This window comes from Gadus morhua, chromosome 15 (assembly GCF_902167405.1).
Source record: "Gadus morhua chromosome 15, gadMor3.0, whole genome shotgun sequence".
In the NCBI taxonomy this organism is placed as follows: Eukaryota; Metazoa; Chordata; class Actinopteri; order Gadiformes; family Gadidae; genus Gadus; species Gadus morhua.
The window spans coordinates 20,101,152-20,116,858 of record NC_044062.1 but is presented as its reverse complement, the minus strand read 5'-3'; the positions used below and the strand labels follow the sequence as shown (position 1 = coordinate 20,116,858).

Here is a 15,707-nt window from a genome sequence, read left to right as displayed (position 1 = left end):
CAATGAATTCCTAGATACTGAACTACCCTTGATGTAGTTGAGACTGGATAGTTGAAACCCTTTTATTTTCTAGGGCAAGTGCATGCGATTTTGAAACACTCACAAAGTCTGTATGTAGGTTGAAAGAGAGAGAGAGAGAGAGAGAGAGAGAGAGAGAGAGAGAGAGAGAGAGAGAGAGAGAGAGAGAGAGAGAGAGAGAGAGAGAGAGAGAGAGAGAGAGAGAGAGAGAGAGAGAGAGAGAGAGAGAGAGAGAGAGAGAGAGAGAGAGCGTGCGCGTGCGCGCCAGCTCCAGGATGGACATTCTCCTCTCTTTGCTCTGACCTGTTTTCTTGTTAACCTGATGCTACAGTAGTCACAGCAGGCCTGTGCCCATCTCCATCTGGGCTGCCCTCTGTCCATGTGTGTGTGTGTGTGTGTTTGTGTTTTTACGTGTGTGTGTCCCTCTGCTCAGTGTCCTGTCAGCTGTTGGAACTGTGCTGCATATTAGTCACATGACAGCCCCCAATCTGCCCTTACCAGCCACAGGACACACACCACATGCACACTCACTCCTTCACTCACTCACTCACTGACTCACTCCCTCACTCACTCATTCACTGACTAACTCCTTTCCTCAATCGATCACTCACTCCTTCACTCAATAACTCTCTCTCTCTCTCTCTCTCTCTCTCTCTCTCTCACTCACTCACTCACTCACTCACTCACTCACTCACTCACTCACTCACTCACTCACTCACTCACTCACTCACTCACTCACTCACTCACTCACTCACTCACTCACTCACTCACTCACTGACTCCTTCCCTCATCCTTCAGTCACGCACATCATTCCCTAACTGACAGACTCACTCACTGAATCTTTCATTGACTCACTTCACTAATTGTCATTCACTTACCCTCACTCACTTACTGGCCACCCCTCCCCTGGCCGGACCCGTGTGTGTGTGCCATGTCGTAATGCTGTGGTGTGGGGGGCCCTGTGGGCTCGGGGCCGTCTGAGGCAGCTAGAGCCCTGCTGGACCGGGGCCGCCAAGCTAGGCTGCTGCAGGCGGAGGCCCCGAGCCACAGGAAGGCTGATGAGCAGGGAGTGAATCCCAGTCCAACCATCAGGGATTAACCCAATCATTGCATTGATTGATGGCACACATATTTTACTTGGCTTAACGCTGATGGAGTTAAGACTTGAGAGATGCAAAGAGAGCAGAAAAGAGCAAGATTTAGAAAATGAACAGCCAAATTTGCTTTGCTCCCTCCCTCCCTTCGTTTTATTTCATCCTCGCTCCCATGGTCCTTGTCTTTATTTTCTAAGTTAAAGGAATACTTCACCGGTGGAGACACGAATCTGTATATAAAGTGGGTCACATATTTAGTCGAATAGTAACATAAATTCCAATTCATTTTTTTTGCCTCCTTGACCGAGAGAAGGCAGATAGTGACTTTTTGGCTCATGCGGATTGAAGACAACAACTCCAACAATGCCAATCAGCGTTCACTGCCTGAGGGACATAACATAACGGCCAATCAGTGTTCACTCCCTGCAGTCCAGCGTGAACAGCAGCATGGAGGAGAAGTGATTGTTGCCGTTTGCGGACTCCCGGAGCTCTATATCTAAATAACATAATATGTAGCTATCTATATAATATAACACAAAATATAATATCACGCCCAAGAGCTGTGTGCGCCTCCGGATGATATTATGAATTAAAGACTGCGTCGGGTTCTCGGACGTCTCTGGTACTTCCGAGAGTAAAGACTCGTAGTGGGGGTTATCTCGGCCAGAGTCCTGCTAGGGTTCAGGTATCCGACGGGTAAACTGCACAATTTCGATGAAACAGGGGAAAAATAACGTAGGTACTGTGTCGGACACGGGCTGGTCTGGTCGGACGCCTGAACAGCGCGGGTCGGTCGCGGGTTTTGCGATTGCGAGCGAGACTTCTCCGGTGCCGGTGATGTTATTCAGGAGCAGAGGAGTAAACTAAAACCGTCCACAGTGGATGATTTGCTTTTTTTGCACAGCAATCTAAAGCACCACGCCAAACACCAGATAGTGTACTTCCCCGGTCTTCCATCTATTGTGTGTAATATCCTTCGGGTGCGGGTCGGGCGTCGGTATCATTTTATAGCGGGTCTCGTCGGGTGCGGTATGCAATACGCGGGTACGGGCGGGTGCGGATTTGCAAAATAAGACCTGTGTATTGATTCTCGGCCATGGTGGAGAAGGAATTGGGTGAAGAAACGTTGGCTTAGACTCTCTGAAGCCCAGATTGAACTGCAACTTCAGATTGATGTGGAACTGCGAACCGCGACATGGAGGAGAAAGGGATTGTTGCCCGCGATTGTCTCCCGCCAGAGCCCTGGTGCCCGCCGCCTCGGCGCTGCCCGCTGCCTTGACGCTGCCCGCTGCCGAAGCAGTGGTGCCTCGGCGCGGGCACCAGGGCTCCGGCGGAAGACATTCGCTGTCCACAATCGCGGGCAACAATCCCTTTCTCCTCCATGTCGCAGTTCAGTATACTTCAGATTGCTTTGGATGAACCAGAGACGTCGGAGAAACCGACGGAGTCGTTTGAGATGATATGAATAAACGACTGCGTCAGGTTCTCCGACGTCTCTTGTCCTTGTCCAGTTCAATAACTTAACTTAACTTCAGAGAGTCACAGCCAAGGTTTCTTCCCCGAATTCCTTCTCTACCATGGTGTGGTGTTGTTTCCCATTGCAAATTTGTGCTGTTTCCCATTGCGAATTTCCTTCTGCCATGGTTGGAGGTTTGTGTCGGTCTAGTTCTCTTGCTAAGCGGTGAAGAAAAACGCAGACATTGTGTTTACATCTCGTACGCGAGCTCCCGCCCCCCTCATTCCTTATTGGTGGACTTACAATTTTGCGAACCAGTGGTTTGTAGTCCTCAGCCCTTCTAGCAGGCAAGCAAATTTCTACTGACATGACGTCAAACGCGTAATTTGCGTCAGGTCAGGAGAAATGTAAGGAGGACAGCTGGGCCCACGGAAGACTGGGTTAGACTGAGGGAAGAAAAACCTTTTTCTTTGTATTATAATCGCGATATTATAATGATAGAACGCCAGTTCTCTATTGGTGAAGTATCCCTTTAATGTTGTTGTTTTTCCTGGGTTATCTCGTTTATTTTGAATGAGCAGTAGGGCATAAGTTAAGCCATTATTCATTTGAGTATGAGTAGGGCTTCTTGATTAAGGAAAAAATCATAATCACGATTATTTTGGTCTATATTGAAATCACAATTATTCAAACGATTATTTTGGAGTTTGAAAACTTGTTGTGTTTATTCAGCATGTCTCTCCAAAAAAACACTTTGTAACTGAGAAAAATACAGATATGTATCAAGCTGTTTCTGTGTGCACTTTCTATAAAACATTAAATAAAAAAGAAGACTTAATTATATTAGTTTTGTGATCGTTTGACGCTAAAATCGAAATCGCGATCAATTCGATGAATCAGCCAGCCCTAGTATACGGCCATGCTGTGCAGTCTGTTATCCTTGACTCCCAAAATATTTAAACAAACAATCCAAAACTCCAGAATCAAAATATCCTAATTTGGGTCTCTGCTTGTGTATGTTTGTGTGTGTGTGTTCGCCTGTGTGTGCTTGTGCTTGTGTGTGTGTGTGTGTGTGTGTGTGTGTGTGTGTGTGTGTGTGTGTGTGTGTGTGTGTGTGTGTGTGTGTGTGTGTCGGTGTTTGTGTGTGTGTGTGTGTGTGTAGGGCGGAGCTTGAGCAGGTGTCTCTGGAGCGGCAGCACCTCCAGGAGACGGGGGAGAGGCTGAGGGCGCGCTGCTCCGACCTGGAGGACCAGTGTGTCCAGCATGGCCGCCTGCACCAGCGCATGAAGGACAGGTACACACGCACACACGCTCATACACACACACATGCACATGTATGCACGCTAGCACACATGCACACATGCTAGCACACGCGCTAGCATACAGGCGAATGCACTCTAGCACACACACACACGAACGCTAGAATACACAAACCTACGCACACACACAGTGGCACGCACGCTGGCATAAACATGCACATTTGCACAAACACACACACACACACACACACACACACACACACACACACACACACACACACACACACACACACTAAAGCAAACACTCACAATCACACGCACACACACACACACACACACACACATACTGAACAAGATAAACACACATTTGAACGAACGCACTCGAGCAAACACAAACGTACACACACACACACACACACACACACACACACACACACACACACACACACACAAACAGATACAGACTACACAAATTCATGCGACTGCCTATGGAGGTGTACACAGTGTAAAGATTTACGCACACAAACACACACACAGGCATTATAAGAAAGTCTTCTGTGAGATCCTTTATGTCGATTGAGATTCTCAGCCAGAGGCTAAGACAAATTATTTATTTAACTGTTATGTAAAATATGATAGTGTAAAGAATGAAGTAGATTACTGTCAGAGATCTATTGTTTAAGAATGGTGATTATAGCCAGCCATCAAGGATTTGTCTTTTATGTTAATTACAACTATATTGTGTGTTTGTGCGTCTGTGTGTGTCTCTGGAATACAGCTTGGCAGCGCCCTACTGAGTGTGTTTGTAGGGAATGTACATATTCTTACCCAATGTTCACAAACCCCCTCATTTTACAACACACACGCGCGCGCGCGCACACACACACACACACTCGCACACATTGGGTCCCCTGGCTGCGTGGCTAACACCACCCACCACAGTTAACCTGTCACCAGGGACGCTGCGTGCCAAGAAGAAAAAAAAAACAGAATTAAACAACTGAAAAAAGTTGATGATGTCACAGCTGTCTCCCGGTCAGCCGTCCCTATTAGTCATGTGAACGTGTCAACAGCGAGCCCAACGCGTCTGCCAACACGTGTACGTTGGAGCGAGAACACCGGAGTCGGTGACTAGTGTACATGCAGGGATGTTTAGTACTGTATCTGCATGGGTGTACGCGCCCACATGCACATGTATGTTTGGCCGTTTGGTTGGTTGTGTGTGTGTGTGTGTGTGTGTGTGTGTGTGTGTATGTGTGTGTGTGACTCGGCCCGCATGTGTGTGTCACGGTTGTCATGGCGTGTTCTCGGGAGGTTTAACAGAGCGCTGATCTGCCTGCCAAACGTGGATTGGCTGGGATGTTGGCACCTAACTCCTCTCGTCTCCCAGTAGAACCACGATAATCACTCTTGGCATTTATTGGGTTTTTTAGTTCCTCTACTTCCACACTTATTTATGTTGCTTGATGAGTCCTCCAGATAGTTGAGCACACCGCCCCCTGGTTCAGCTCCACATATAGGGCTCTGGGCGCTATTAACGAGCCACTTCACACTTCACTTGCTTTTACTTTTGACTTTCTCCTTTCAGTGACCGACGGCAGGCTTCGCGTTTGAATGTATGGTTGTGTAGACCACGGCGTGATAGACAATGACGCACACGAGCACGGGATGAGGAGGTGGAGGGGAAGGGCGGGTGTTGTGGGAAACGCAGAAGCAGCATGTGAAGGTTTGCAGTGGATCACGGTTTGTTTTGGTCGGCAGACGTTGACCTGAGTACAAGGCCTGAGCCGCACCTGCAGGGCTTAATTTCACCTCGCGGTGAAGTTGAGACAACCTTCCATCTCTGTCCCGCTCTACCGGACTGGAGGAGGGGAGGGACACACACAAACAGACACACATAGACACAGACACACACACAACCACCCACACACACACACACACACACACACAGACACACACACACACACAGATAGGCACACACACACACACACACACACACACACACACACACACACACACAGATTGACACACACACACACAGATAGGCAGGCACACACACACACACACACACACACACACACACACACACACACACACACACACACACACACACACACACACACACACACACACACACACACACACACATATAAACACACACACACACACATATAAACACACAGACAGAGACACACACACAAAGACACAGATACACACACACACACACACACACACACACACACACACACACACACACACACACACACACACACACACACACACATACAACACACAACACAGGCACACAACACACACACAGAGAGACAAACACATACACACACACCTTCACACTTAAAGCCCGGCCTGTGTCTTTGGGCAGCTCCGTCTCTATGTGGGGTGTAGGGTTTCATGCGCCGGACATACGTCCCGGGTTCCTTAGGAGCCGCGTGTGTTGGATGCATATGTCGACGGTACGAGACCCCCCGTCCCCCGGTCCCATTGGAATCAGGCTCTGCTCGGGGAGTGGGGGGGGGGTTAAGGTGTGCGTTTTAACAATCTGGCGCGGGGGGGTTGGATCCCGGCGCCCCGCCCCTCCCCACAGCTTATCCCTCAGCCTGCAATCTGTGCTGCGAAGAACAAGCAGCGCCGGGCGGCACGCACCAAACATTTGGAAAATCAGCTTGATTTATTTTTACACACGCTCCTCCGACTGCCAAAATACACAGGGGTTTTTAGCACGCCGCGGTCTGATCGTACGCACGCCTTATTTCATTATTTCTCCCTTTCGGCGCAATTACTATACTTTTATTTTCAGCACGCAACACACTGGTGGTGGAAGTGTAGTTTAACAGGAGGAGGCGTGTGAGGGAGCAGGGTTTAGAAGTGAGGACGTCTTGTTAAACGGTGTATAATGGTGTTGGGTTCTCGTTTGCGGTCGTTTGCTTTAGAGAGAGCAGCTTCATCTAAAGGAATGCTGCTAACACTCGTTCTAAATATATGATTATTAGAAGTATTATGATTTTCAGGATAATTTTTATTGAATGCATGATTAATATGCCTATTATTATTATTACGGTATTATTATTATTATTATTATTAAGTAAATTATTAAATAATCCTTACAACGTTCAACTTTATTATGAAATGAATCGTAGACTTTTTGGCTGATATTTTTTTTTAATAAAGAACATTTTAATAGCTGCCATACTTCCATAAATTCCTTGAAGTATATTTCTATAATTTGACACTTCATTACATATCTTTGCAATCTACGTATTCTTATTTCAAAAGCTGTTGAATTGTCATTTTTACATGTTGATGATCCAAACAATTAGAAAATAATATTTAACGTTATTAAGTAATATTAAGTATTATTTATTTTACAAATTAATCAAATATGTAAGCACATAATTTCCTTGAGGTTACTTAAACAAATGGTTATTTTGTCAGCCTTTTATTAATGGTTGAGTTAAATAACAAACATACATGTAATTTTTGTGGTGTGGTGGCAATGCTCTGGTCAGATGATTAGTTATTTTTTTTAACTTTATAGACATATAGTAAATAGTAAAATAAATAAATAATATAATCAAAAATGTTAAAAAATAAAAGTCGATTAAGCCAATTATCAGATATGTAACATGTTTTGTTATTTAAGTGAGAAAACTTCATCAAATGATCACTTGATTTTTATGCTAGATTTGGCATTAAACAATTAGAGTAAAATGTCACCCATTTACAAACAAAATTTTAACTAAAAGTGTTGAATACATGAACACATAATACTGTATTATAAGTATTATAATAATAATAATAATAAGTATTTCAAAAGCCTGAAAGTACTGAAATGTTTATCAACCACACAAACACACGCACACACATACACTGCCATGACACACACGCACTCACATACACCGAGCGGACACACACACACACCCTCCGTAAAATGAACAAAGCAACTTGACCTTTGAGCGTATCTATTTTCATTTTCCAATCGTAAAATATTTGCGTAATTTCGCAAAAGAATGATCAACAATATAAAAAAATAAATAAATTATGAAAAACTTGAGTGGTATTTTCTAGAATGAAACTTCAGGGGGAGTTAACTAGGAATTAGGGTAACTATTCTTGTGTGTGTGTGTTGGTACTCTCTCTCTCTCTCTCTCTCTCTCTCTCTCTCTCTCTCTCTCTCTCTCTCTCTCTCTCTCTCTCTCTCTCTCTCTCTCCTCCCGCAACCTATGATCTCTTTACCTTTCCTCCCCCCTCCCTCGTTCTTTCACCTCCTCTTCACCTCATCTTCTCCTCGGCGTGGTTGTCTCCTCCTTCTCCTCCTTCTCCTCCTCCTCCTCCTCCTCTCCTCCTTCTTCATCTTCCTCTCCTACCTTCTGTTCCGGAGCCTCTCCACCTCCTCTCACCCCACAGCTGTTCACAGGCTGCTGTAGCAATTATCACCACGCATATATGCACATAGGTCACAAACACACACACACACACACACACACACACACACACACACACACACACACACACACACACACACACACACACACACACACACACACACACACACACACACAGACACAGATACTTGCTCGCACACAAACATACACATGCATAGAGAAATGTGCGCTCCTATGAACGGGGCTGTTGGGGGGGGGGGGGGGGGGGGGGGGAGAAGCATCACACCAACACTGTCTTACTTAACCATACGAAGTGACAGGACTGCGTGTTTGTCAGCTGGGTTTTTGTGTGTGTGTGGGTGTATTTAGGTGTTTGCGTGTGCGAGTGCAGAAGATAACCAATATATACATATATATATATATATATATATATACATATTTATGTCTGTCTGTGTGTGTGTGTGTGCGTGTGCATATCTGTGTGTGTGTGTGATTGTGAGCAAGGAGAACCGGTAAAGATTTTGTGTATGTGTGTGTGTGCGTCTGTGTGTGTGCGTGCGTGTGCGGGGGCTCAGTGCGCAGGCAGCGCTACACGCAGATGTGTGGTTAGATCCACAGGCTTGGCGCCGCCATATGGCCCCCACATAGAAAGATGGTGCGTCTGGAGGAGACGGAGCAGAGAACGGAGGGCCATGTGTGGAGCTCGCTATGCAAGCAGTTGTTGGTGTGTGTGTGTGTGTGTGTGATTTGTGTGTGTGTGCGTATGTGTGTATGTGCACCAGAGGCTCCAGGAGATTGGTTAATGGAACAAATGGTCGCGGCGGGCCAGGGAAGATGGAACAGGCTTGTTGCTGCCGAGGGCTGACCGTGGGCCCCCCGGGCGAGGGCTGCTTCATTTGGGCCCCTGCCACACACACACACACGCACACGCACACGCACACACACACACACACACACCTTATCCCCACCCCTGATCACAGTGTGCTGCCCCAGAAGCGAGAAGATGCTTCTCTCAAAAACTTTTCATTTGCAAATTAAGTCGGCAGAGGCCTGGCACGAGATAAAGGGGCCTTTATTCAGAAGGGCGCACGCGCGGGTGTGTGTTTGTATGTGCATGGGAGTGTGTGTGTGTGTGTATGTGCATGGGAGTGTGTGTGCGTGCTGTGTGTAGATGTGGGAGAGTGTTGTGGTGTGAATGTGTATATGTCAGAGTGTTGGGGTTACTTGTCTGTGAGAGAGTGTTTCTATGAGGAATTGTTAATGTATTGTTAATGTATCTTATGAGACGTTGCATGAAAGAACAGCAAAGAGCGAAATACAAGAGAGCAAAAGTAAATCAAGTCCATACAATTAATGTATGAAGGTTAAAGACATATGGCTGTTTAAAGAATAATAAAGAATCTATAATATATCTCTCTCAACACACTAAACTTGCACATTCTCTTTCAATGCCTTTGTCCACACACTTTACAATGTAAAGGTTGACTGTTATTCCAAAGAGATCCAACAACCTTTATCTTCAGACCGGACAGGCTCTCGTTAGGCCAGACCTCTGCTCGCTCGCCTTCTGTGTCTCTCTTTCTCTCTCTATCTCTTTCTCTTTTCAAGCAATCTCTTCCACTCACAGCCCATTATCCTACTCACCTCTGGGTGGCGCCGGTGAGACACCCAGTCCCACCTTCTTAGGCGGCTTTTCTTTTCTTTTTTCCCCCAATCTTCCCTCCCTCCCTCCCTCCCTCCCTTCTCATCTTCTCTATCTCTCTGTGTTGCCCAGCTGGCCTCTGTAGCCGCAAGCAACCACAGGGCAGGCTGCTGAACGAGCATTGTCAAACACACACACAAACACGCGCACACACGCGCACCCACGAACACACACACACACACACCCCCACACACACACACACACACACACATAGATTTCCAGCTCAGATGTCGGCTCTGTAGCCAGGGGCGTGCAAGCTGGAGCGTTAACTGAGCGGAGCGTCACGTCTAAAGCCTGTCGGTGACACTTGCTAACACTCTGGAACACTAGTTTATGAACTCTGAAGCAGATGCCCGGACTTACCTTTCATAGCCACAAACTTCAGGGGCCTCCAGAGACCAGAGGGCACGGGGCCCCCCCGATGTGGGCTCCGCAAAAAACAACAGATCAGGGCCGGCGGGACATGTGCCCCTGATTTGTAGGCTTGGATTGAATTAAATGTCAGTAGCTACCGCTTAACTGATGATGTCTGAGCTGTTAAGGCGAGGAGGAGAAGTCTGCTCAGAGATGCAGATTGTCAATATTGAACGCTGTCATTTTTACACCATATTCATATATTTATATTTTATTAATGCATGCCACTACGAATTGTAAGAAGTGTTATTTATTAGAAGAAACACACGCACACACATACAATTACACACAGAACATATAGTGTCAAAGTGTGCGTAGATTTGTATTTGAAATCACTGCTTCCAGACGATAGTGGGAGTGTGTGTGTGTGTGTGTGTGTGTGTGTGTGTGGGGGGGGGGTCACAGATCAAGTTACTAGTTTCAGTACGACGGCCCCCTTCTGCATGCAGCTATTAAAATACACATGTTAGCAAGCACAACAACTGGCCTGACAGGTTGGCGCTGAGAGGGAGACATGCAGGGCCTCGGGCTGACACACACACACACACACACACACACACACACACACACACACACACACACACACACACACACACACACACACACACACACACACACACACACACACACTCAAAACCTACATGGTCTGTATGGTGGAGTGGCAGTGTGTGTGTGTTGAGGGGGGGGGGGGGGGGGGGGGGGAGGAGAGAGGCAGCTGCCAAAGCAGCCTTTTGTGCCCCTAGCAGTTTTATTTTATCCATGCAAACCAAGGCAGTCTGCCTGCATTCCCTTACAGACCCCCTCTACACACACACACACACACCTAGAGCCCCTTTGTATTCATCATGTACCTTTTTAATTTTACGTGTGTGTGTGCGTGCGTGCGTGTGTGTGTGTTTGCCTGCGGACGCTTGATAAAAAGTAAAGGCATTAATTGCCTCCACAGCAGAATGATGTACACGTTACAGTACGTGTGTAGTCCTCCATTGTTGTGGAAGCATCATTAGTACACTGCCTGCTCAGTCTGAGCTGCTGTCTCCATGCATGAGGAGGGAATGGAGCTCAGAGCGGGGAAGCCAAGCCATCGCGGCGCTGACAGTTCTGGATAATTCAACCAGAGACGTCGCCAAAACATTAGATGTGTCACAATCAACTGTTTCCTACATTGCAAAAAAAAAAAGGCAAAAACATACTGGTGGGCCATCAGCAATCGCCTTCACGCTTGTTGGACCCATGAAAGACCACTGTGGTAAATAAGCAGAGCAGCGCTCCATTTGGGAACCAACACCTGTTGTTGCTCAACAGCTGGGGACATCTGAGGTGTTCCCCGAGAGGTGGGCATGGATGTGTCGGAGGGTACCATAAAGACAACACACACACAAACACTCAGTGTCACACACACACACACACACACACACACACACACACACACACACACACACACACACACACACACACACACACACACACACACACACACACTTTACAGCTGGACGATAACCCCACCCACACTCAGTCAAGCAGACTCACACACATATATATATATATACACACACAATCACACACACACATACACACCTCACAGCTGGAGGGTAACCCCACACAGACGGGAGGTGTAGTGTTCTACAAAGTCCTACAAGCAGCCTGACTCCAACGGAGCGGGCTTTCACTTGATCAGGACCACACCAGGGTCTAGGACTTGCACAAATAAAAGGGATCTAATTATTAAATATAGCGCATTTATATAAAATATAAGCCTATGTACAGGATATTACGTTTCAATATAATACACTGGAATACAGACCCCAAAAGAACCAAAGTGTTCCCCTGTCAATATTCGTATGTGTTGTGTTCTATATTCATACAGTGCTTAATGGCGTGTGTAACAGCTAGTAAGAAAGATATTTTTGTATTTTCCTACTGCTGTCAATTTGTGGCACTATTTATGGAAACATTTGAAAGAAATACAGAATGCTTAATTTGTTGACCATCTTGTTGGTTATTATAGGTTAGATAGTATGGTTTGGTAATTAGCTCACAGATTTCCGTCATGTGTGTGTGTGTGTGTGTGTGTTTGGGAGGAGGAGGGGTTGGTGCAGATTGTGTACAATATGGTAAATGGTTGTTTTTGATGGCATCAGAATTTATATCATATATGCAAGCACTCACATACATACACAAAATCACTCACAGGCATAGAACATATGTCCTCAAAGCCATTAAACGATAAAGAAGTAGTGATGTCATGTTTATTTAACTATTTTCTTGTTTCCCTTATGTCGCATATTTTTTAATGAGATAATTTCTCTCTCTCTCTCTCTCTCTCTCTCTCTCTCTCTCTCTCTCTCTCTCTCTCTCTCTCTCTCTCTCTCTCTCTCTCTCTCTCTCTCTCTCTCTCTCTCTCTCTCTCTCCTCCTTCTTCTTACAATGACACATACCATAGGACACTAGGTTTGGGATACGGCTGACATGTACTACACAGTGGAAGGTGTGTGTGTGTGTGTGTGGGTGCATGTGGGTGCATGTGGGTGCATGCGTGTGTGATTCAGAAGCAGTGCATTAGGTTGAGGCAGAGGGACAGTGAGCAGAGTTTGATGATCCATATGTCAGGGGAAATAACTGGGAAGCTCGTCCAAGCAGCATGCTAGCTCCTGTCCTATATTGTTGTCGTGCCTGTGAGCAGAAGAGAGACACACACTGCCTGCTCACCTCACAGGGCTGCCTGTTCTCTTGCATTGCCAAGGTTTTATTTATTATGTAGCTCACACATGTAGTGTTGCTGATGCATTACTTTCATTCAATCTCATGTGATCCTCATTGAAAAACATGTCTGCGTCTGCATTTGTTGAGTTAGCTATTACAAATCTAAACAATGTCATTGCAGGTTTGTTTGATTTGGAGGAAGGTCAGAGTTTGAGTGTGATGTCAGTCATTGATATTGTAGCGTTGTCTTTCCTCTCTTCTTCACAACACTCGGTAAGCTTAAAGAAGCAATGAGCTTGACTCCAGAAATCACAGGTCTTTTGAGTTAGTTTGACCTTTTACTTGTAAAAAGGGAACGATACAAACAAAGGCGAAATCGAAATAAGGGTAAAACAAACAAACAAACAAAGTGTTGCTACGTAGGCTTCTAGCTCTGTGTTTCTGCGCCTGATGTCACTACTTCTGACGTCATGACTCTACTGAAGCCTTGTGGGTCCATGCTAATATGCAATCTTAATAATAGTCATATACAATACAAAACCATAACTCAAAATATTCAAACCAGGCATTTACTAAATATCAGTGGCGGCTGGTGTTTTTTAAAGTGAGGGAGGAGGGACTGTGTGCTTGGTTGCCATTGGCCTGCTTGCACTGTTAGTGGCGTATGGTGGCATGAATATGTGAGACTCAAGTTGTTTCAGGGTGTTTTGGTGAACTACAAAATAGCAGGGAGGGATATTTATGTGAATCAAATTGATACAAATCCACCAGTGGCAGCATTGTACTTTGAAAGCTGGTGGGCAGCATGTCTTGGACTACAAGGGCAAAAGGAAAGGATGCAAAGCCAATTAGTCAAAACAGGCCTACTCTTGATTTGTAAAACTAAATAAAAAATTCTGGGCCTACCATTGGGCCTATTTTTGCCCTCAATGACTGAAGCTATTGGTTGTAATTTAGCTATGTTTATTAATGTTAATAGTAGACACAAGACCAAAAGTGATGCCATTTAAAATGCATCATGCTCTGAATCATTCACTAACATCCTTTCCACATTATCAAACGAAGAGTTTGAACGGATCGAACTATTTACAAAGGCTGTAATTCTAACATTGTTTGAGACAAATATGGATGTTAAATGGATTTTTTTTCAGAATGTTGGTCATGATGTTAAGCCAATTAAGGTGGAGGGACTTCATTTATAGATCAAGTCAATCCTCCTCGCTGTTTGAGTTGCAAAGATATCAGTGACCTGGTCATACCAAACGGGATATTTTTAAAGTGATTTCCGAATAACGGCGTGCGTAGCTCCACGTTTTCGCCACCCTTTCAGTCGACTCGGTAACCCAACGGAGGAGTGTCGAAAAATATGTAGGCTCAGCGAGTTTATTTAGGGACCTTGCACAACTTTTGGCGGTGGAAACGCAAATATAAGCGAACCGAGCCACACAGAACCGAGCCCCACCGAACCGCACCGCTCGGCGGAAACGCCAATATAAGCGAACAGAGCCACACTGTACCGCAACGAACTGTAGGGCACCGCTCGGTGGAAACGAGGCATACGCCGGGTTTGTTGGTCCTCGTAGCCTAGACTTGAGGGGGTAACCCCTCCCTCCGGGCTGCTCTACAGCCAGGGCTCCTGCTTATTGGTTCATAGTGCAGCCAGGGCTCCAGCCTATTCGTGAATAGACGTTGACACGATCCAGATCCCTTAGCTAGTGACACCCACTCAGAGGAGGACTTCCCTCCTCTCTCTCATTGAACCCCATGTTATTCACCGGCCGCCAACACTTTTGGGGAAATGAATGGGAGACAATGGAGGCTGAGGGAGGAACGTCCTCCCTGAAGTAATTGTCAATAGGCGATAGGTGGAGCTAAAGTCAGTTTACCCAGGAAAATTAACAAAAGGCACTACATTTAATTCATTACAGTAGACTGGGCAATCTACATTTTTTATTCTCAACAATGTTGAGGAGGATCTTCCTTCCGCTCCTCACTGGAGAAGCCAAGATATGTGGACGTAAATGTGCTCACTCTGGTGCGTGGGGGCGCTAAGCCACCGGGTCCGAGAACGTTCAGCAGAGGATTGCGTTTGCCTGAGGTCAAGGCGTGAAGGACCCGGTACGGATCCCAAACTGAGCGTTGAGGCGTTGGCTCGGAGCCTGGCGAGCGAGGCGTCATGGGATGGGGTGTGTACCTCTGCCCGTCCCACCCCGTGCCCGGGCGTACCTGTGGCAGCAGCGGGTCCGTTGACAGCCAGGCCCAGCAGATGGTGTCCTTTCACCGGGTCAGTGGGGTGGCCTTATCCCCTCCACCCCCTCCGTGCTGCTCCCTTATCCCTGCACTCACCTCCTGGTCCCCCCCCCCCCCCCCCGCCCCCACACCCCCACCTCCAGCCAGAAGAGCGCTGGAGGGATCTGTGCAGACGCAGGGTCTGCTGCCAAAGAATCCCCACACCCATGATCCCGACAGATACGTCCTTTTATTAACTCATGCGTTGTGACATGAGGGAATTGTCATTCCCGCTTATTGTCTTTCCCAGCACAGATTTGTTACTTTATCCTCCTACCGCATTCGAGAAGTAGGGACTGTGCGTGTGTGTGTGTGTGTGTGTGTGTGATCCGTGCACGCACTGACAATGCCCAAGCGTTAAGCCGTATTAAG

At 46.5% G+C, this 15,707-nt stretch overlaps 1 protein-coding gene across 3 annotated transcripts in view; it reads left to right on the top strand.

Moving 5' to 3' along the window:
- sdccag8 (SHH signaling and ciliogenesis regulator sdccag8) overlaps positions 1–15,707 on the top strand; it is a 49,848-nt gene that overhangs the window by 29,913 nt on the left and 4,228 nt on the right. For all 3 annotated transcript variants that reach the window (XM_030379923.1, XM_030379922.1, XM_030379924.1), the window contains one exon: positions 3,731–3,862. In XM_030379923.1, coding sequence (XP_030235783.1) covers positions 3,731–3,862 — 132 coding nt within the window. The remainder of the gene's footprint in view (positions 1–3,730; positions 3,863–15,707) is intronic.